This window comes from Saccopteryx leptura, chromosome 1 (genome assembly GCF_036850995.1).
Source record: "Saccopteryx leptura isolate mSacLep1 chromosome 1, mSacLep1_pri_phased_curated, whole genome shotgun sequence".
Classification (NCBI taxonomy): Eukaryota; Metazoa; Chordata; class Mammalia; order Chiroptera; family Emballonuridae; genus Saccopteryx; species Saccopteryx leptura.
In genome coordinates this window covers 42658220-42682796 of record NC_089503.1, presented here as the reverse complement: position 1 = coordinate 42682796, position 24577 = coordinate 42658220, and the positions used below count along the sequence as shown (strand labels likewise).

At 38.8% G+C, this 24577-nt stretch overlaps 1 protein-coding gene across 1 annotated transcript in view; it reads right to left on the bottom strand.

Annotated features, from left to right (window-relative positions):
• LOC136392699 (phosphatidylinositol 4-phosphate 3-kinase C2 domain-containing subunit alpha-like) overlaps positions 1 to 24577 on the bottom strand; it is an 85047-nt gene that overhangs the window by 35852 nt on the left and 24618 nt on the right. The window contains 4 exon segments of the mRNA XM_066365152.1: positions 5602 to 5638; positions 5641 to 5667; positions 5670 to 5700; positions 22077 to 23205. Coding sequence (XP_066221249.1) covers positions 5602 to 5638; positions 5641 to 5667; positions 5670 to 5700; positions 22077 to 23153 — 1172 coding nt within the window. The 5' untranslated portion in view covers positions 23154 to 23205.

Genomic DNA, 24577 nt, shown 5'->3' with positions numbered 1-24577 from the left:
TAATAAAATTAATTCAATGAACTTGACTTTGGTGGGGCCCCTAATTCCTTTCTTTAAAAATAATCCTTTCTTTTATACAACAATATAATGGTCTTAATGTCACAGAACTGTATGTGAAAAGTGGGGAAAATGGTTAAAATAGAATATTATAGTATTTTATATCACAATAAAATTTTAACGAGTCCTTTTTTTTCTCTGCTTGACACCATGAAAGATAGCTAATTCAGAAAACTGCCATAATTTTCTTTGTTCTTCTATAAAATTGGTAACTTTTTCTATTCTCATGGTTTTGTTTGTTTTTTAAATTTTAGATAAAAAAACAGTAAGATGGTAAAAGAGTCCTTAAAGTTGGGCTTTTTTGTTTCGTTTTGTTTATAACTAAACCTACAAAGATCAAATTAAATGAGTAAATTGGTAAATGTTGAGTAATGATTCACTTTCAATGTAACAGACATATAAGGGTTTTTTTATGGACACTTTCCAGGCGTCCCCAAACTACGGCCCACGGGCCACAGCAATGTGGCCCCCTGAGGCCATTTATCCCGCCCCCCACCGCACTACCGGAAGGGGCACCTCTTTCATTGGTGGTCAGTGAGAGGAGCACTGTATGTGGCGGCCCTCCAACGGTCTGAGGACAGTGAACTGGCCCCCTGTGTAAAAAGTTTGGGGACCTCTGCTTTGGCCAACATAGCTTGATGCTCTTAAGCAATTACCGATAAAGAGTATTTTTTTGTACTTTAAATTTTTCTCTATAATTTCCATTTCCCTCTTACCAACCAAAGAAATAGCTTTGTTTAAAGTGGCTCTATAGTTCAAGAATTGAATATTTCTATGCACACAGTAAAATCTTTTAGTTTTTCTACTATGTGCTCAGTCAAGCTAAAGTTACAATAGATAGAGCCATATCATGCAAAATCAGAAGAACAGAAGAGATAAAGATAAGGGTCTTAATGCTACTTTACAAAAATGTATGCTCTGCATTGTTTAAAATAAAATTAATGAGCTAGCTCAGTTTAGCTCTATGGATAGAGCATTGGCCTGGCATGTAGACATCCTGGGTTTGATCCCTGGTCAGGGAAACACATGAGAATCAATCACCTTTTCTCTCCCTCCCTCTCTCACTTCTCTTCCTCCCCTCCTGTAACCAGTGGCTCAGTTGATCCAAGTGTCGGCCTCAGGGGATAGCTCAGATGATTCAAGCATTGCCCCAGACAGGGGTTGCGAGTGGATCCCAGTCAGGGTGTCATGCGGGAATCTATCTCCCCACCTCTCAATAAATAAATAAATAAATAAATAACAAATTCAGAGGTGAAGTACTTGAAAACATATAAGCAGGAGAGGAGTAAGGAGGGGAAATATCCAGTGACAGAAAATTTGACTTTGGGTGATTGGCACACAATGCAATCAACAGTTCATAAGCTATAGAAATGTTTATGTTTACTTGAAACCTATGAACTTGATCAATGTCACCCCATTAAATTTAATTTCTAAATTAAAAATTGATGCTTCCCACTATCAATTGCTCAATCTACTTATTGATCAATGTCACCCCATTAAATTTAATTTTAAATTAAAAATAAAAACAATATAGGAAGTCCTTGAGGGTCAAGATACTATTATAGGATATAATATTATATCTGAACCATATCTGGAGAAAAGAAATACAAGGCCATCCAGAACAAGTCTAAAGTGTAGTTTCTCATCTTAGCCTAGAAAACCACTAAAGCAGCAGCAAAAACTTCTACTGGTACCTAACATTCCTCTAAGAGTATTCTCTGAACTGATAGCTTGTAGATATAGCAAGCTTGTCAATTAACAATGAGTATGAAAGGAAAGAAAACAAGAAATAAAAACAAGAAGAATACATAGTGATAATGAAATGTCCTGAATCAAAGTATTACAGAGCTTGAAACTGAAAGAGATCTTGAGGTCAATATTCCAACTCCCTAATTTCACAGAAGCAAAAAAACAAGGCCTAAACTGCACTAAATTCTAAGTCTGTTATACAGTAATCTTAACTGTAAGCAATTATCATCCTGATAGTTTTATACTAATTTCAAAGCTCAATGTAAGTGATTAAGTCATTTTAGGAAATTTCAAAAAATAAAGAATTGGCTCTAAGAGTATAAATACTCGTTTTAAAATGCACTGCAGATATGAACTTACTGGGGAAAAAAATAGAGCCATAATTTCTTTAAGGGACATGTCCTGCTGACCCCAATCCCTAGGTCACAGGGGAACTAGAGTTTCTAGAACATGGGTTCAAAAACACTTCTACTTCCTACTCTACTGAAATATTTGTTGCAATCATACTCTATTAATGAAAAAAATTACAAAAAGAACTCATTCTTTCTTTAGTTCATCTGGGGTTTCATATACAAAAGCGTGTGTGTGTGTGTGTGTGTGTGTGTGTGTGTGTAAATAAAAATAACCATTTTAGTTTCTTGGCACAGTCTTTGTAAATGACTCAAAGATTCAAATATGGAGAAAAGGCAGATCAGAGAGAGTCTATTTATCAAATTAAAATACAATAGTCACTCAACACAGTTTTATAAAAAACATACAGAGCTTCTGGAGAAAATTAAAGGAACCAGACAAACACATAACAGATTATTTCCAAATCATTAAAGTAAAAGAATTATTTCCAAACTCTTAACCACACACACATAATAATGATGGAATAGCTATATGTAATTTCATTTTTTAAAGACTTTATTTATTGATTTTAGAGAGAGAAAGAGGGTAAGAGAGAGAGAAAGAGATAGGGGAGGATGGGAAGCATCAAGTCGTGGTTGCTACTCATATATGCTTTGACCGGCAAGCTTGGGGGTTTGGAAGTGGCGACCAGCATTTCAGGGCCATTGTCTTATCACTGTGCCACCACAGATCAGGTGGTAATTTCTAATACATGCAATCTGTATACTAAATCACTAAATTGTCCTCTTTCCATTTAAAGTGCCTATTGAAAAATATAAGTTTTAAAAATCCAATTAAAAATTAGTAACCAGGGAAGAAAAAGTGGCTCTACTGATATTTTTCTTTTGCTTACCCCCTAGGGTATTCTGCAGAAAGAAATTCTGGTTAAAAGGTAACATAAAGAGAGATAGTTTAAATAAAATATAGTTAAATAACATCAAAATGATATACCTACTCAAAAATTACCTAGAAACCCAAAAACTCGGCTTTGCTTTAAAAACAGATCACACTGGCCCTGGCCGGTTTGGCTCAATGGTTAAGCGTCGGCCTGGGCGTGCGGAAATCCCGGGTTCGATTTCCGACCAGGGCACACAGGAGAAGCGCCCATCTGCTTCTTCACCCCTCCCCCTCTCCTTCCTCTCTGTCTCTCTTCCCCTCCCGCAGCCAGGCTCCATTGGAGCAAAGATGGCCCGGGCGCTGGGGATGGCTCCTTGGCCTCTGCCCCAGGCGCTAGAGTGGCTCTGGTCGCAACAGAGCTACGCCCCGGAGGGGCAGAGCATCGCCCCCTGGTGGGCGTGCCGGGTGGATCCCGGTCAGGTGCATGCGGGAGTCTGTCTGACTGTCTCTCCCCGTTTCCAGCTTCAGAAAAATACAAAAACAAACAAACAAACAAAAAAAACCAACAACAACACAAAAAAAACAGATCACACTGGGAACAATATAGGATTCAGAATAAATCCTCCAGTGGCGATCTCCTCTCCCTTCTTTTGATAACATATCTCAACCCCTTAGCCTCAATATATGTTGTTCCACTTCTTTCTTGCATGGATTTTCTTTATCTGGTGCCACTCTCTATCTGAGTGGACTCCCTTTCATCTTTGCTAGCAAGATCATTAGAATATAAAATCTAAGCTATCAGTGGCTAAATTTCCTGCCTTAAAAATCCCATCTGCAGCCTGACCAGGTGGTGGCACAGTGGATAGAGTGTTGGACTGGGATGCGGAGGACCCAGGTTCGAGACCCCGAGGGGTCACCAGCTTGAACCCAAGGTCGCTGGCTCCAGCAAGGGTTACACGGTCTGCTGAAGGCCCACGGTCAAGGCACATATGAGAAAGCAATCCAATGAACAACTAAGGTGTTGCAACGTGCAATGAAAAAACTAATGATTGATGCTTCTCATCTCTCTCCGTTCCTGTCTGTCTGTCCCTGTCTATCCCTCTCTCTGACTCACTCTCTGTCTCTGTAAAAAAACAAACAAACAAACAAAAAACCATCTGTAGCCCTGACTGGGTAGTTTAGTTGGTTATAGCAGTGGTCAGCAAACTGAGGCTTGTGAGCCACATGCGGCTCTTTGGCCCCTTGAGCGTGGGTGCAAAGGCCAGCTTAGAAGTACCCTAATTAAGTTAATAACAATGTACCTACCTATATAGTTTTAAGTTTAAAAAATTTGGCTCTCAAAAGAAATTTCAATCATTGTACTGTTAATATTTTGGCTCTGTTGACTAATGAGTTTGCCCACCACTAGGTTATAGTACTAGACCCTATCTATACTCCAAGGCTGGTGCAGTTTGATCCCTGGTTCGGGCACATACAAGAATCAACCAATGAATGCATAGATAAATGGAACAAATTGACAAATTGAGTGTCTCTCTCTCCCACTCCTCTCTCTAAAATCAAGCAATTAGTAAATTAATTTAAAAACTCCATCTGCAGTAGAAGAAAATGAAGTCGACATGCATGGAGAAGGGCAGGGGAAAAAGGGGGAGGAAGACAAAAGAATAGGAAGTGGGAAAAGAGTCCGAAGGAAGGAGGAAGCCTTACAGTGTATGTATTTTTGGATCTGGCTGTCACTGAGCTCTGTCCCATCCGGCTGTCACTGAGCTCTGTTCCATCCTTCCTCTTTCTGTTATATGGGTTTGTGGAACCAATCATAACCTTCTTCATTTAAACTAGGTTGAAGATGGGCTTGTAGTACATTATAAGTTTAGCTAATACCGTGATAAAATTGAAAGAAAATACACTGCAACAGAGGCAAAGGAAACCTGGCTGACAAGTGAGTAAGCTTTGGTAGGTAAATTCTGAGTCTCTATTTCCTCATTTATAAAGAATATTATACAAGAAAACTAGATAGAAGGTGAGGGAGGACAATCTGACTTTGGGTGATGGTTATGCAACAGAATGAATGACAAATAACCTGGATATGTTTTCTTTGAATATATGTACTCTGATTTATTGATGTCACCCCATTAAAATTAATAAAAAATTATTTATTAAAAAAAAGAATATTATACACATTTACAATTAAAAGAGCTTTTTATAAATGTATTTTTCTAACCTTCGAAAAATACATTTGCTCCTCTAATCATGCCTGTTATCTCTTAAATAAGTTAGAAAAGTATAAGGCAAAACAAGTGTTCTTGAAACAAAAATGGGCATTATCTAAGTATACTGAAATTCAAACATTTAAGCCATATTTTCACTGGTTAATGGGATATTAAAAGTCTATTGTCTTCAGTTTTTGTTCTACATACTAAGATGTGCCAACTAAAATTTTAAGCCACAGGGAGAAAATAATTAAAAACCTAAAAATTTTAGTATTAGCACTAAGCTAATTTTCATAAAATTTTAAACAAGCATTTTAATAAAAAAAAATATCTTCAATTTATAAAGGAAAATTCCTTACTTGTAATTGATTGACAAAAAGCTGCCCCTTCTTCATTTGTACTTCAAGTTCTTGTAGAAGAGAACTTCAGTTGGCAAACTACTGGTCCCATTTGAGTCTTTCTGTAATCAAAAAAGTAATTTTATTTTAAAAGTAAAAGATCCCCAAAATGCTATATAGCAGCATAGTACAAACACATTTTTATAAAAAATATTTACAAAGATATGGAGATAAAATTTACTACATCAGTAATAAAGTTTTAAAACTATGCACTTCTCTATCTGTAAAAGTAATGCTAACTTAGCCTTATTTTAAAGTTCATTTCTGCTCAAAAGCAGAAATATGCTGTTCTTTGTACTGGTCAGTAAGAATGGAATGCAAAAGACCTTTCCATTCAAAATCTTCCTGAATTGAACACTAAGTAAACAGCGGAATAAAATTAAAGGACTAGCTTTTATTTTAAGAAAATGAAGAGATAAGTCCATGTGAGACTCCTCTAGTAAGACAAGAATTCTATATACAGGGTGGGACAAAAGTAGGTTTACAGTTGTGAGTACATGAAACAAGAGTTTATTTTTATGTTATTAATTATTGCATTCTTTTCCATATGAACAATTGTAAACCTACTTTTGCCTAATCCTGTATTTAGCTTAGGCCTTAAATTCCAACAAAGCAGCTAGTTCTTATTTTAAGAGAATGAGTTCTAGGAGTTAGTGAACATTCTCTATGTTAACAAATTTATATGAACAACCTGACAGTCCTTCAAAAGTTAAGTTTATGTCTGATCAATTTGTGTGCAACACTTAGGAGATAAATAGTGTGTCTGTCAAGTCATGGTGCACTTTTGACCGGTCACAGGAAAGCAACAAAAGATAGAAATATGAAATCTGCACCAAATAAAATGAAGACTCTCCCAGTTTCATACCTATCCAGTGCAGTTTGATGTGGGCTCACGCACAGATTTTTTAGGGCTCCTTAGGTAGCTATCCCGTATAGCCTCTACAGACTCGTCACTGACTGATGGCCTACCAGAACGGGGTTTCTCCACCAAACTGCCGGTTTCCTTCAACTGCTTATCCCACCGAGTAATGTTATTCCTATGTGGTGGCGCTTCGTTATAAACGCGCCGATATTCACGTTGCACTTTGGTCACAGATTCTAATTTAGCAAGCCAGAGAACACACTGAACTTTCCTCTGTACCGTCCACATCTGGACTGGCATGGCCGTGGGCTGCTCCGCTGTATACACGGTGTTACATCATCATCTGCGCATGCACACATGCTGCCACATCATCCTACAGAAACTGGGAGGGTTTTCCTTTTATTTGGTGCAGATTTCACATTTCTATCGTCTTTTGTTGCTTTCCTGTGGCTGGTCGAAAGTACACCATGACTTTACGGACACACTGTACATCACTCAAGCAAACCCAAATAGTGGAGTCCACATTTAGAGGTATTTTGGTTAATACATAAAAAATACTTAATTTGGCACAAATTTCAAATGTAAATTTCCACTAAAATTAGAATTGGAACATTCACAATTCAAAATTAATTGAATCAGAACATAGTGTATAAATTTCAAGAGTTGTAATGGATTTCAATGAACATTTTGTTAGAAGATTAAACTGGAAACTTAGAGCAATAACTCCTTTATAAATTTTCTTCTTTTAAAACATGGCAGAACCCTTTCTAGTATATGATATGCACATTTTGGGAAGAAAAAAAAAAAAAAATCTTGAGTTCCAGAAAATCACAACTAAAAATAACAAAGCTGATGGAAAAAACTGAGTTAAGGCAGATTACTCAAAATCAGTGTAACTTTATAATCAAAACCCAACTAACACAATAAAAAGACATTAGAAAAATATTAGAAAAAAAAATATTAGCACAGTTAAGTGTTCACTTGAATTTGAACCTAGTATTACAGCCTTTGAACCTTAAACCCTGAAGCTCCTGCTTCACTTGTGATATGGATTCTTGAGGACTTCTAGTTGACCAATTTCAATGAAATTAAAAATATCATCTAAGATATAGACTTTTCAACAAAGTTCTTAATGCAAAGGAAATAACTTCACAGCTTTGTACATGAACTCTCTCCATCAGAGAGTTTAACAATATGAAACCACACTTTAAGCTACTCATCAAAACCACCATTTTTACTAAATACTTTGGCAGGATTTTTAGTGTTTTCTTTAATATTTTCTTATGTTACTAATACTTTCTCTTTATTTATTTATTTTTAAGTGAGAAGAGGGAAGACAGACTCCTGCATGAGCCCCAACTGGAATGCACGTGTCAGCCCATGTCTGGGGCCAATGCTCACATCAACCGAGCTATATCCTCAATGCCAGAGACAGATGCTACCCTGTTTCCTGAAAATCTACACTGTTCGAGGAAACAGGGTAGACTGTTGTACATGGAAATAGTCACAAGAAATTCTTGATGGAATTCAGAGTTTGGCTGGTTATGATGATGTTTGTGATGACATGACTACAGTTATTAATAAATGTTGATTTTTTTTTTTTGTTCAGCAATAAATGTGAATTCTTGTTCATGGTAAAATAAGACATCCCCTGAAAATAAGACCTAGTGTGTCTTTAGGAGCAAAAATTAATATAAGGCACTGTCTTATTTTCGGGGAAACACGGTAGAACCAAGAGAGCTATCCTTAGCACCGGGGCAACACTCGAACCAACAGAGCCACTGGCTGTGAGAGAGGAAGAGAGAGAGAAGGAGGAAAGGAAGAAGAGAAGCAGATGGTCACTTCTCATGTGTGCCCTGACTGGGATATCCATACGCCGGGCCAATGCTCTATTCACCGAGCCAACCGGACAGGGCCAATACTTTCTTTTTAATTGTGAGAAAATTTGTTCTTGATTGCTTTAAGGTATTAATACGGTGGTAAGGATTCTGTCTGAACAACTAATACTACTTCTACATTATACTGACATCAATCTCATATTTACCAATTACATCACTTAATTTGTGTTATAGAAACAAGCACTAGGCTCTGGCCGGTTGGCTCAGCGGTAGAGCGTCGGCCTGGCGTGCGGGGGACCCGGGTTCGATTCCCGGCCAGGGCACATAGGAGAAATGCCCATTTCCTTCTCCACCCCCCACCCCCTCCTTCCTCTCTGTCTCTCTCTTCCCCTCCCACAGCCAAGGCTCCATTGGAGCAAAGATGGCCTGGGCGCTGGGGATGGCTCCTTGGCCTCTGCCCCAGGCGCTAGAGTGGCTCTGGTCGCAGCAGAGCGACGCCCTGGAGGGGCAGAGCATCGCCCCCTGGTGGACAGAGCGTCGCCCCTGGTGGGCGTGCCGGGTGGATTCCGGTCCGGCGCATGCGGGAGTCTGTCTGACTGTCTCTCCTCGTTTCCAGCTTCAGAAAAATACAAAAAAAAAAAAAGAAAGAAAGAAACAAGCACTGGAACCTGACCAGGTAGGTGGTGGCGGAGTGGACAGAGCATCAGCCTGGGACACTGAGGACCCAGGTTCCAAACCTAAAGTCGTTGGCATGAGCGTGGGCTCATTGACTTGGACGCAGACTCACTAGCTTGAGTGCGGGATCACTGGCTTGAACAAGAGGTCAACTCGAGCTCCCCAGTCAATGCACATGTGAGAAGCCATCAATGAACAACTAAGGTGCCACATTATGAGTTGATGCTTTTTATCTCTCTTCCTTGCTGTCTGTTGTCTGTACCTCTCTCTCTTTCTCTTTCTTTCAAAAAAAAGAAGAAACAAGCACTGAAGCAAATAGACTATATTACCTTAAAATTGGGACCTGATGTTTCTACTTAACCTTTGGTCTGACACTCCCAACTTTGTCACAATCGAATCCAATCATCTTTGGGACTTCCCAAATTATTTCTATGTTCCAGTTACCCTGAATCATATCCTCTTCCTCAAAAACACAAATGAGCTATCCTGCCCTCTGAAACTGTCTTCAATGCTTTCCGTCTAAATTCCCCCACAAGTTATTAATCTATTAATTTTTAAGGCCCAACGTAATGCCACTTTATCTATAATTCCTTTTTATAATTACTCAGTTTGAAGCACTTCTTTCCTCTTAGCACTTCTGTGTACTTAGTCTGAACAAAACACTGTATCATTACATCCTTTTATATTTGTCCTAATGTGAAAGCTTCTTGAAAATAAAAATCAAATTTTATTGAATTTTACATTTTTGTAGAACTTTTTTTTTTTTTTTTTTGAGAAAGAGGGACAGACACACAGAAAGGGAGAGAGATGAAAAGCATCAACTCATTGTTGCAGCACTTTAGTTGTTCATTGATTGCTTTTTCATATGTGCCTTGACTGGGGGGTGTCCAGCTGTGTCAGTGACCCCTTCCTTGCTCAAGCCAGCAACCATGGGGTCATGTCTATGGTCTCAAGCTCAAGCCTGTAACCCTGTGCTCAAGCTGGTGAGCACATGCTCAAGCTGGAGACCTCATGATTTCAAAACTGGCCCTCCCAGGCTGACGCTCTATCCACTGTGCCACCACCTGGTCAGGCCGAAATAGATTATAATAACTAATTCTGTAGCCTGGCTGGAAAGAGCATTAACCTGGAATGCCAAGTTGCCAGTTCAAAACCCTAGGCTTGTCCAGTCAAGGAACATAGGTCAAGCAACAAGCAAGCAACGAACAACTAAAGTGAAGCAACTATAAGTTGATACTTCTCAATCCTCCCTCCTCTTTCTATAAAATCAGTAAATAAAATCTTGAAAAAAAAACAAACAAAAACAAAACCTCTAATTCTCTAGTCATACATTAAGGTAATAATAGAATCTGAAAAGTTAACTCAATTGTTCTGTCCACAAAGTAAAAAATAGCTGGGTTGACAATGATTTCATTTCATATATTAACATTAGCATTTTGTGTTTTTCTCTACTCTTTCTGAAACAAAAAGTGTATTTTAAATTTTAGTCCCTCACCTCTTGCCCCTAATCCCTCTGAACTCCACTCAAACAACCAAAGCATCCCTTTTCTCCATTGATTTTGTACACTATTATGTGGTACTCAATGCTTTCTATTTTGTACTGCAATTACATGCATACACATCCTATCTCCCTCTTATAACCCAAGTTCTTTAAGGATGAGGTCTGCATTTGATTAATACTTGCAACCCTCACATTGTATAGCCTCAAATATTTTTCAATGAATGAAGAGACAAATAAAAATTTAAAAACTGCTAATGCCATTATCCAATATATAGAACAGAGAAAGTTTTGTTGTGGAGGATACTGAGTTCTCTAGTAAATATATTGGGCTTGGAAATCCACACAGATGTTTAATCATCATCTAAAAATATTTTATTCCAGAAATTCTATTCCAGAGCTAAAGACCTAGATTTGGGGTCATCCACTCAGTTTCTGCAATTTATCTCTGCTAATTGCTATCAGCATCATCAGGATCACTGATAGGGCAATATCCCAGCCGAAAGTGTTTTGGGTCCAAGTTCTATCAATAGAAGACAGTCTCTTAAGGAAGCTGAGGGACACACAGGCGCTGCATCCATTGGGAGTCAAGCTGGGACACCTTTACACACACACACACACACACACACACACACACACACACACACACACACACACACTAAAAAATTAAAGTGGCATGTCTCCTTCCTAGAAGCACACCTATGACTTTTTCTTCTCCCTCCTCGTCCCCAACAGGTGTGCATCTCCTAAACTCTAAGAGTCCCCACAGAACTGACAACCAGGGGAGCAATGGACAATAGCAACTCCCCTCAAGCTAAAACCTTGAACCTGACTCCAAGGTGCACTTTTCTCTGACTCTCCAGTGAGCCAAAAGCAACCAGCCCTGCCTGAGTTCTCCTGTTGCTTCTTCTATCCTAAGCCCTTTGTTTCACTGTCTCCAGCTTTAACATGTAAATGTATTCTCAAAAGAAAAATATTTTTTAAAATGAAGAAATTGGATCATGTAATTATAGAGAGTGACAAGTTTCAAGATCAGCAGTTGGCAAGCTGGATACCCAAGAGAGTCAATGGTGCAGTTCCAGTCTGAATCTGTCAAGCCCAAGACCCACTAAGAGCCAATGTTTCCATTTGAGTCTGAAGGCAGGAAAAATCCATGTTCCAGCTCAAAGGCATTCCAAGGCAGACAGGAGGAAGAGTTCCTCATTGATAGTAGGATCAGCCCTTTTGTTGACCCAATAGGCCTTTTGTTTCCAATCAGGCTTTCAACTGACTGGACAAGGCCTACTCATATAAATATATATATATACATGCACATATATATATATATATGTATATATATCTGTATATATGTATATATATATCTGTATATATGTGCGTATATATATGTGTGCTATTTTTATACGAGAGAAGGGGGGCAGACAGGAAGAATGAGAGATGAGAAGCATCAATTCATCGTTGTGGCACCTTAGTTGTTCACTGACTGCTTTCTCTTTTTTATTTTTTTATTTTTTCTGAAGTTGGAAACGGGGAGGCAGTCAGACAGGCTCCTGCATGTACCCGACCGGGATCCACCCTGCATGCCCACCAGGGGGCGATGCTCTGCCCATCTGGGGTGTTGCTCTGTTGCAACCAGAGCCATTCTAGCGCCTGAGGCAGAGGTCATAGAGCCATCCTCAGTGCCCAGGCCAACTTTGCTCCAATGGAGCCGTGGCTGCAGGAGGGGAAGAGACAGACAGAGAGGAAGGAGAGGGGGAGGGGTGGAGAGGCAGATGGGCACTTCTCCTGGGTGCCCTGGCCAGGAATCGAACCCAGGACTCCTGCACACCAGGCCGATGCTCTACCACTGAGCCAACCAGCCAGGGCCCACTGACTGCTTTCTCATATGTGCCTTGACCAGGGGGCTCCAGCACAGTCAGTGACCCCTTGCTAAAGCCAGTAACCTTGGGCACAAGCCAGTGACCATGGTCTTCAAGCCAGAAACCTTTGGACTCAAGCCAGTGAGCATGGGGTCATGACTATGAGCTCACGCTCAAGCCGGCGACCTCAGGATTTTGATTCAAAAATTAATCTCACCTAGAAATATTCTTACAGACACACTAAGAATGTTTGACCAAATGCCTGTGCACCCTATGGCTTAATCAAGTAGACACATAAAATTAACCATCATAGTCTCTCAACCATAAAGAGCCATGGAATCACATCGTTGCAAGAGTCTAAACCAGTGGCTTTCAAATTCCATATCTTGGAGCCTCAAAAATAAAGTGCTGAACAAGAAAACAGGTGGAAGATAAAAGACAACCAAAAACAAAACTTTCGGGGAATGCTTATGTTTATAAGCTAGATAAAAGAAAAGGAGTCAAGGATCATAGGAGGAAAACTAGGAAGTATGTTTAACTGGGGCATGAAAAGAGAAGTTTCAAAAAAAGGATGTAGTGAATTGTTGCAAATGAAGCAAAAGGGTAGAAGAATATGGTTGCTAGTTTGGCAATAATATGAATACTAATATTACCAGAAGTAAGTTTCTGCAGTATGATGGAAATAGAGGACAGTGATGGTCTGGAAAGGCATTAAGTACAAAACCCCTTTTAAAGAGTAATGGTAGAAAATACTCTGGGGATACGGGAATAAGAAAACAGATAAAAGAATTAAGTTCTGGAAAAGGGAAGAATATTTCTCTCACAAAACAGAAAGAAAGGCAAATCCTTTAGGTGGGCAAGCGCATATAGAGGATGACCTTGACCTCAACATAAAAAAAAAGTGAGGTCATCTACTAGAGAAGTGGAAAGCATAGATTAGGGGTTTAAGGAAAGCAGTGAAGAACTGAAATGATGCATAAAAACTTTTCAGTATATACTCTGTAAAGCAATTATAAGAATATAGGAAAGCTTTAGGCCTACACATGTCCAAAGTTCTTGCCACATTACCTAGAAATTAGATGTAACACCAAGTTTTTAATAAGTATACAATGAGCATTAAATATATATATATCAGTTATTATTCAGCACAAAGTCAGTTACTTCCCTATTTGAATTTTTTTAATTTTACAAAAAGAGACTTCAGTAACCTATTCAAATGGTGTACTATTGATATATTCAGCTCGACAATATAAACCAAGTTTTGTTCAAGTTTCTCTCATCTTTAAAATTAATAAAAAACATTCTGTCAATGCAATTATAAATGTTTATAACATTAACATAATGAATTTTTAGAAAGAATAAATATCTACAGAACTTTGCAAAATCACTTCTATGAAAATAACTTGAAATCTGCTAACAGTAGCTAAATGTACAGCTTTTAACTCAAAATTTGACTTAAATTACCAGAAGACAATTTTAAATAGTATTCCTTTTCCTAGTTTTGTTCACAAAACAGTTAAACTAAAGTATTTACATTATTATTAACAAAACCAGACACTAGAAGAAAACAGGATGTAAACTTGCTGAGTGAGAAGAAAAACACCCTTCCAAGTTTTTACCACAAAGCATAAAATTCTTAAGAGGAAATGAATATACTTAAATACAAAAAGTAATTAAAACGAATAGACATTGCAATCTTATTTCCCATAAAAAAAAATATAAACCTCAGGGGAACCTTTTAAGTAGAGATGAAATGAATGGTGTGTGAAAAGTAAAAGCTCCATCTAATGTCTTTGCCCAAACTTCCAATACTACTAGTGTTCTGTTCACCTCCTCATTTTGGACTAAATGAAACCAAACTTTATCTTCTTGAACAAAGAAAATGATGATATCTTAGTGTTAATAAAATGGCTAAGAATTTTTCTTTGAATATAAAAGTTCTTTTATAGTGTTTGTAATAAATGCACACCAAACTTCTGACTGAAGACCTTCAATAACTATGCACTGATAATCTATTGGCTATTTTTATAAATTTCGTTGTTGATATTTAACTATAATACCTGCCTCATTGAATTTTCTTTCCTCCTTGTTCTACTTTTTTGGGACAATAAGTTTTAAAGTTAAGTCACTAAATTCAATTTCTCAATTCACAGAGAAATATATAAACAAATAGGATTTGCTTAATTTTCCATGAAATGTATTTTAACTCTCAGCACTTGCTACCACTTGTCTCTATTTTTCTTTTAATAAAATTTTTTTTTTTTTTTTTACAGAGACAGAGAGAGAGTCAGAGAGAGGGATAGACAGGGACAGACAGACAGGAACGGAGAGAGATGAGAAGTATCAATCATCAGGTTTTCACTGAGACACCTTAGTTGTTCATTGATTGCTTTCTCATACGTGCCTTGACCGTGGGGCTACAGCAGACCAAGTAACCCCTTGCTCAAGCCAGTGATCTTGGGTGCAAGCTGGTGAGCCTCGCTCAAACCAGATGAGCCCACGCTCAAGCTGGTGACCTCGGGGTCTTGAACCTGGGTCCTCCACATCCCAGTCCGCCGCTCTATCCACTGCGCCACCACCTGATCAGGCTACCACTTGTCTCTATAACAATCTAGCACATGGCCCATAATAATCTAGCACATGGCCCTGGATTGGTGCCTCAGTGGCTAAAGAGTCATCCTGGCGCACCAAGGTCATGGGTTCAATGTCTGATTAGGGCATGTATGAGAAGCAACCAATGAGTACACAAGTAAGTATAACAATGAATTGATGCTTTTCTCTCTCTCTTAACCAAGGGGTGAATAAATCTGGCACACAATGCTTGCTAATTAATGTAGCACAATGTACATTAATAAAGTAATGTATTTAATATATGGAAAAATTTAGTATATCACCATTTCATTTTTTATGAGAATTCTGTAATATTCAGGTATTCTGCTCCCTGAATTGGTTTGAAAAACCATATCCAAAATACAGAACTTCAAAAAGAAGAAAATCTCTACTTCCTTTTTTACATGGCAACTTTTCAAACTTTAAATATATATTATTACTGAAAGGGATCTGAGATATCATCCTCTAACCAACTCTACTTCATAGATGAAGAAACTCAGATCCAGAAGTGACTTATCTTCAATTAATATTCTCCAGGCAAACTATCTCCAATCTTTACAACAGTTCCGTATATGACATAGCTTATAGATTCCAAACACTGTATAGTCTTTTCAAGACATACTCTCATTTACCACACACCCCTCTTAGAATATGATGCTCAAACATAATTAGATGGGGTTTTAATGGAGCAGAGTACAAATATTGATCGACTTACAACCTATGCAACTTATGACCATTCGACTTTATGACCACAATCGCTAGCCAAGACTGCTCCGCATTTGGCAGCGTAAGCATTGCCCAGCTGGGCGTATGACAGTGAGGACCAGCTTCCGGCAGCACTACCATCTCTGAGTGCACAATTTCAACTGTTATCCCAGACTCGGTACGGCAATTTGTGTTTTGTGTCTTAGATATTTTTCATCAAACCCCTCCCAAGATGTCTACCAAGAGGAAATTGTCTTTGCAAATATTAAACCAGTTGTACTGGTAATGCAGTGTTTTACTTAAACCTGACGAATGTAAAAATAAGAAACAAAATGGTGTAGAGATGATACAAATGGCATAAAATGAACAAAGAAAATTATGATATATAACAATAATGAGAAAATTATGATAGAATATGACTTAGAGATTTTTATAACATCATTTCACAAGTACTGTACATATAGACTACTCAACTTACGACTAAATCGTGTCAACCGGTCTGTCGGAACCAATCGTGGTTGTGAGTCGAGCACTAGCTGTATAATGAAATGATTAACAATACAGCTCTTCAGCCATGCTGCAGTTGACTCCTCTGAGACACTGATAAGCTTAAATTAGTCACCTAAACTTCAGACACTGTGCCATTTAGTAAAGCTGCTGATGTAATAATCTAGCTCCAATCTCTGACTGACCAGCTGATCAAATCACAATATTTTTGTTTACCTGATTTGACTGATGTCTCTCATAACCAACTGGCTTACTTCTTGACCCCTCCCCCTATACTTAAATAAAATATAAGAACATGTTTCTGGTAAAACTGATCTTGCTGAGAAGCCTAGTTACCATATTTCCCCATGTATAAGACGCACCTTAATTTTGGGGCCCGAAATTTGAAAAGAAAAAAAAAATTACATAAAGTTATTGAACTCGTATTATTCATCATAAAGTTCATACAACTCCTCATCACTGTCAAAACTCCCATCCGCCTGACCTGTGGTGGCGCAGTGGATAAAGCACAGACCTGGAATGCTGAGGTCACTGGTTTGAAACCCTGGGCTTGCCTGGTCAAGGCACATATGGGAGTTGATGCTTCCTGCTCCTTTTCCTGTTCTATCTCTTTACACTCTCTCTCTCTCTCTCTTCTCTTTCTCTAAAAGTAAATAAAATCTAAAACAAACAAAATAAACTCCCATCCATTAGTTTATCTTCACCTGTATCTGATGACAAATCACTGTGTCTTCATATACTGCCTCATCCTCAGTTCCATCTGACATTTGAAAGACACATCCAGTTTTCAGACCCCAAATTTTTCAAAAAAGGGTGCACCTTATGCATGAGGAAGTACGGTAATTTTTAGAGTCTGAGAAACTAGCAGTTCTCGCTCTGCAACTCCTATGTGATCTGATTTCCCAGATCTTGCTAGGGAACTTCTTTCTACTACCTATCCTCATTTATCCTGTAAGACGCTTTCCTGTGGTGGCACAGTGGATAAAGCGTCAACCTGGAAATGCTAAGGTCGCCGGTTCGAAACCCTGGGCTTGCCTGGTCAAGGCACATATGGGAGTTGATGCTTCCAGCTCCTCCCCACCTTCTCTCTCTCTCTCTTTCTCTCTCTCCCCTCTCTCTGTCTCTCTCTCTCCCTTTCTCTCTCCTCTCTAAAATGAATTAAAAAAATAATAATAAAAAAAAACACCATAAATAAGAAAAATGTCAAGATGGTACTGTGACAAATATATACTAAAAATAATCAGAAAAAATATAAGTGGGGACACAACAAAGGGATGTACGCGGGTATCACAGCCCTCCTCTACCAAAGGAAAGGGGGGAGGAAACCTGAATGAAACTAGAAGTGACCAGAGGGCAGCAGGAAAAGAAAGAGTTTTGGAGCACAAGCATTAGCAACCTATGCTAGGGTTTTAAGTTGCAAAGAAATTGTTCTCATTTAAATAAAAATTTTAAATTATATTTAAAAAAATTGTTCCCATGGAACTCTGTTTTACATTTTGCTATTTGTCTTGTAACATTCCCAAATTCATAGGTTCCTGAGATATGATTTCAAATGCCAGTTCAAGGGAACAGGTTGGCTAAATTTTTGAAAAAGTTATCTTTCTCCCTCAAATTTCACACTGTACTTCTTCCCCCACTCCCATCCCTAAACACACACAAAATCAGAATTGAGTAGGCCTAAACTCCTCTGCAGAACACTGTGACATATGCTGAGTCTAGGAAGCTGATTATTTGACCCATGTTTGAATACCGCCTAAAACAGAACTTATCTCTTCCAAAATATCATGTTCTATCACTAGAGTTGGGGGAGGGGGGGCTTAGAGTTGCATGGTTTGCATAGTACCTTTTCTTCTTACAAATATTCCGTGGCCCTTCCCTTAACCTCTAACTTATTACTATGGAAATTTTCAGCATACAAAAAAGCAGTGAGAATAATATAAGGACCCTTTTCCTAGCTCCTCATGCTTTTATTAAGGCTATAATTTATTATATTTCATTTGTAAATTCTTCAGTATACACATCTTTAAACTATAAGAGCTCATTTGGCCCTGCTCAGACAGTTCACTTGGTTAGATCACTGTCCCAATACATCAAGGTTGCAGGTTTGATCCCCAGTCAGGGCACATACAAGAATCAACCAATGAATGAATAAATAAGTGAACAATAAATCGACGTTTCTCTCTAAAATCAGTAAAATTTAAAAAGAGCTCATTTAACTAAACACAATACCATTATTACATGAAAAATTAAATTCCTTAACTTCTTTTCATCTCAGTTTTGTCAACTATAAAATAGGTTTCTCTGGCCTCATATGATTCTTAGCAACTCTCTGTCTCAGTGACTATATAAAAAAGAGAGAGAGAGAGTTCAGTGTGAACATCTACAGCATAGATAAAAAGTATGTAGGTTCTGAGTTCCATTCTTGTTTCATGGAACAGTAAATAATTCCAGTCAACCCAGAAACCTTTACTTGTCTAAGATGATAACCACAGTTCACTTGGAATGGTCATCTCAGCTCACCTAAACAATGTTTCTCTTAGTGGATAAATGACTTTCCAATACTGGAAAAGTTAGAATTTAAGATACAGAGATAATAAACTAGACATCTACAAATATTTTATTAAATTCAAGATAATTTATGTGTTGCAGCTACACTACAATGCATACATACAGAGGTGTGAGGCGAAGAGCAGAATTATTTGCAAGTGACCTGGATGCTAATTATGGGTTGTCAGGACAATAAGGGGCTCTGCCTCCTACCTGACAGGACAGAGGCTTTCTTTCCTCTGATAACAGAGACTAACCTTCCCATTAGTTCCAAGATCTCCAGGTGGCCCTTCCTGAACCACTATAAATAGCATTTTTCTCTAATCCAGACTGCATGGTGTCAGACACTATACTCTTATGCTTAACCTGTAAAAAGGAGATCCACAGTTGGGGAGGAATCCCTCTTTTGGAACACTGGCCCAAAGATGAATCCACTAGTGACCTGTCCTGAGTAGAATGGGAGGAACAGGGGACCAGGGCCTTCCTTTTTTTTTTAACTTAGACAAAAGTCACAGAACATAACTTTTGCCATTTTAACCATTTTAAAATGTACAACTCACTGGTTTTCAGTACATTTACAAGTGTTTGTGGCCATTAACACTATGGTTAGAACACTGAAATGTTTTAATTTCAGAACATTTTCATCACGCTCCCACCAAAAAAAAATACTGTACCTAATTAAGCAATCTTGTACCCCATTCCCTCCTTCATCCCACCCCCCCACCTCCCGGTAAACACTAATCTGCTTTCTTTCTCTATGGATTTGCCTTTTCTGGACATATATAAATTGAATCAAACAATACGTGATCTTTTTGTGTTTGGCTGCCCTCACTTAGGTTTTCAAGGTTCATCCAGGTTGTGCATGTATCAGGATTCATTCCTTCTATGGGTGAATAATATCCCAATGTATGAACACATCACTTTTGTCTACTCATTTATCTGCTGGTGGATATCTGAGTTGTCTCCACGTTAAGGAATAAAACTGCTACGAACAATCCAATTTTTAAAATGGGCAAATGACTTAAATAGATATATCTCCAAAAAAGGATAACCACATGGCCAATAAGCACATAAAAAGAAACTTTACGGGAGGGGGGGGGGGGGAGCCCAGGCTAGATAGCTCAGTTGGTTCATCCCCCTAAAGTGCAGAGGTTGCCAGTTTGATTCCAGTCAGGGCACATGCAAGAGCAGATCAGTGTTCCTATTTCTCTCTCCCTTTCTCTCTTCCTCTCTCACTAAAAATCAATAAAATGAACATTAAAAAAAAAAAGATACTCAACATTATTAGTCACCAGAGATATACAAATAAAAAACACATGAAACATCACTTCATGTCCATTAGAATGGCTATAATCCAAAATTTGAGAAATAACCAGTATTAGCAAGGATTTAGAGACCCTGGAACTCTCAGACAGTGCTGGTGGGAATATAAAATTGTGTAGCTACTACGGAAAACAGTTTGGGGGTTCCTCAAAAAGCAACACAAGAATTACTAGCAATTCCACTCCTAGGGATATCCCTCCCCCACTTCTTAAAAAAAATGATTCTTGGCTTCGAGTTTCCCCCTTTCCCTTCAAATACTTCCAGAAATGATTGTTATTTTATAAAAATAAAACCAAAACCATAACAAGACATGGACTATTAAGAGAAAATCTGACATTATATTTATGATTCAATTTAAACATGTAATTAACTTATTTTTTTAATTAAAAGGTATTCAGAGATTGTTACTAAATTTGTAAATAGTATTGAAAAACTTAAGAGAACTTAATAATGTGTCTCTTAGCATGAGCTGTAATCAAAATACATTTAGAAACCATTACAATTGTTATGATTCTGGACAATCAAAATATCCTCATTTTTTCTTCTATGCCTTCTAATACCTGCTTCTCTCTCCCCTAGACAACCACAATGGCTTTTTAAAGTCAACAATTCAACATAAACCCATCCAAATCATGCAAAATTCACTTCTCCTTCCCTAAATGCTAGCTGATTCCCAGTGCCGAAAGAGAAGCTAGGCACTAAATCAGGCGTCCCCAAACTGCGGCCCCCTGAGGCCATTTATCCAGCCCTCACTGCACTTCTGGAAGTGGCACCTCTTTCATTGGTGGTCAGTGAGAGGACCACTGTATTTGGCAGCCCTCCAATGGTCTGAGGGACAGTGAACTGGCCCCCTGTGTAAAAAGTTTGGAGACCCCTGCACTAAATGGTATGGTATTTTCTCATAAAATTAAAAAAAAGAATTACCCAAGTGACAAAAGAAAAAAAAGAGAGAAAGAGAGAAGCTAGGCACTGAACAATATAATTTACATTAGGGTGAGACTGAGGGCCCTGTCTGGTTGGCTCAGTAGTAGAGAGTGTAGAAGTCCCGGGTTTGATTCTGGTCAGGGCACTCAGGAGAGACAACCATCTACTTCTCCCACTCTCTCCCTCCCTTCTTTCTCTCTCTCTCTCTCTCTCTCTCTCTCTCTCTCTCTATCTCTATCTCTATCTCTCTCCCCTCCCACAGCTTGATTCAAGCGCTGTCGCCCAGGGCGCTGAGAATGGCTCCGTAGATTCTCCACCTCAAAATAGCTCGGTTATGAGCAGCCCTAGAAGGGGTGGGGGGAATAGGTGTTTGGGGGTGGATCCCAGTTGGGCGCTTGTGTGGGAGTCTGCCTATCTCCCCTCCTCTCTCTTAAAAAAAAAAAAAAGAAAGAAAAAAAAGGTGAGACTGAGGCTTAACATTCTCAGGATCTACAGATGTTATAAAAGCAAAATACAAATCAGCAATTAGGTATACTGTATTTTGAACAGAAAAGTCTAAACCCTGCTGCCTCTCTTCTGAAGAAAGACATCCTTCCCCAGCCATCTTTAACTAATTTTTCCAGATAGCGAGACCATTACAGACTACTGTTTCATTCCTTGCTTTTATCCATATAGGTTAGAGTCCTTTAAACCGCTCTCCTGCTGTCTCCCTCCCCCGCTCCATTCTTAGTTAAAAACAACAAAATATAATGAGGAACAATATAACAATATAAAAACTAGGAGCATATATAAGGAGAAGATATGGAGGGACAGATAAATTATCTAAAATGCCTACCAGTGATAGATTCTTGATTCGAGGTTTTTTTTATTTGTAATCCTTGAAAAGATAACAATTTTTCAATTGGCCTAAACACATTTAATCCTTTACCATACAATCTAAGAGTCACAGCACACTTAAGAGCAAAGAAAACAAAATTCAAAATGAAAAATATTTTTTACCTAATAAATTATGAAGACAAATATGAATTCTATGTTACTACTAAGTTTGAGAAATTTCTAAAAACAAACAAAGAAACAAACAGAAAAACTATACCTGAGATATCTGGCCCTGGACTTTTGCAAGCTGAGCTGTTCGAATATTTAAAGACTGGCTTCTTGTTACCATTGTCCCAGAAAGAGATTTTCCATTCACCTTTCTTTCAAGGTGACAACTTGCTGGTGATCTCTCTTCAAGAAGAACAGCATCCCAAGGATCCTCTGCTAGCAAACGTGGAACATTTTTCTCTTCTTCATAATCTAATACCTCCACATTGTCCACCTTAGGCTTACTTAGAGGATCCAAGTCTAACCAGTCGAATTTACTGATACCTTCAGACTTTGGAGATACCTGTAGGTTGCTGATTGTAGTTTTTGAATTTATTTCCAAATCAGTCCTTGCTTTCCCATTTTTTAAAAATGCTGATGTACTAGCTATTTTGTCAAACAGCTTTGCCATGTCAGGACTGACTACTGGACGATAGATAGGTAAGTTTCCTTGGGGATGAAACGGTGTGGCGGACATCAAAGGATATGAAAAATATGGAGACTGTCCTGGAAGACTTAAATATATAGGTTCTGTGGAGGGAAAAGTAGGCATTCTTGGATTAAAGCCATTCTGGAATGCAGTCTGTTTGCTACTGTAAGTTGACTGATAAATAGAAGGTAAAGTATACGCAGAAGGCCCAGATAAACCAGTTGGCCACTGTCCTCTCTGAATAGCAGGTCTAAGATACAGTTGTGCCGAAAATGAAGGGCTCAGAACAGGAGTAACTGGCAATACAGGTGTTCTCCTTGTCTCGAAACTGTCATCTAGCAATAGTTTCTCCAGTTCAGCTGGCGTGAGCTTCTCTACATCAATATCCACTGCTCTCTTTTGAGTATCTGATTCAGGAAACACCATGAGATCATAATCCTGTTTGTTAAAAACTTGTGCTTTTTGTCTGGTGCTGTTCGACAATTCAAAGCCTCTCTGATTATCAGTTATTTGTCTACCTTTTTGCAGTTTTGCTAAAGCCTCTGCTTCCATCTGTAATGCTTCTTCTTTGTCCACATCTTTTGTTCTTGTTGGTTCCAGATGTGAAGATGAACACTGCTTAAATCCATTGTCGCTGGATACCTGAGCCATGTCCATTTAAAAGACCAACCTTCCCCTACTTGTTTCTTGTAGCTCCCAATAGCAAGACCTATACACAAAAATAAACATTAACATTTAATTAGATTTTTTTATTTTTAATTTTTTTTATTTTTATTTTTATTTCTTCATTTTAGAGAGGAGAGAGAGAGAGGGAGAGAGAGAGACAGAGAGGGAGAGAGAGGAGAGAGAGACAGAGAGAGAAGGGGGGGAGGAGCAGGAAGCATCAACTCCCATATGTGCCTTGACCAGGCAAGCCCAGGGTTTCGAACCGGCGACCTCAGCATTTCCAGGTCCACACTTTATCCACTGCGCCACCACAGGTCAGGCAAGATTATTTTTAAATACAAATTTATTTTGTTTTTAACCTACCTCATATAATTCAGTTAAGATTTAAAGCCACTTACACACTACTGAATAAAATAAAATGAACAGCTGGGGGATATGTGGGTAAAGGAACACTTTTAAGATATCTTACACACTCACTGTTGGGTTAAGGCAGATGTTTAGACATGCATGACTACCCCATTCTCTGACCTACCAGGAAAGCCAGAATAAATAAATTCAAAAGCTTTCATTTCAGTGTCACAATGGCTACCATTAACCAGTTGCACTTCTGGCATGAAATGGTAAATGCTAGTCACTATTTGCAAGAGTTCCAACAGGGTTTACTGTTATGCAAATAGCAAGTCAAAAAGAGTTTCAATCTTTTGCAATTTGTTTGTTTGTTTTTACAGGGACAGAGAGAGAGTCAGAGAGAGGGACAGATAGGGACAGACAGGAATAGAGAGAGATGAGAAGCATCAATCATCAGTTTCTCCTTGCGACACCTTACTTGTTCATTAATTGCTTTCTCATATGTGCCTTGACCGTGGGCCTTCAGCAGACTGAGTGACCCCTTGCTCAGGGGCCTTAGGTCCGAGCTGGTGAGCATTTTTTTTTGCTCAACCCAGATGAGCTCGTGCTCAAGCTGGCGACCTTGGGGTCTCGAACCTGGGTCTTCCGCATCCCAGTCCGACGCTCTATCCACTGCGCCACCGCCTGGTCAAGCAATCTTTTGCAATTTGTTAAACTGCTCAAAAGCCAAATAACAATAAAAGTACTCAATACTAAGTCAATAAAATCAAATAGTCTATCAAAATATCATACGAAAAATTAATTGAATTTGTCCCAGTTATGATCACACACTTCTATTCTGATTATCTTCAGTTAAAATCAATAGTGGCCCTGGCCAGTTGGCTCAGTGGTAGAGCGTCGGCCTGGCGTGCAGAAGTCCCGGGTTCGATTCCCGGCCAGGGCACACAGGAGAAGCGCCCATCTGCTTCTCCACCCCTCCCCCCTCTCCTTCCTCTCTGTCTCTCTCTTCCCCTCCCACAGCCGAGGCTCCATTGGAGCAAAGATGGCCCGGGTGCTGGGGATGGCTC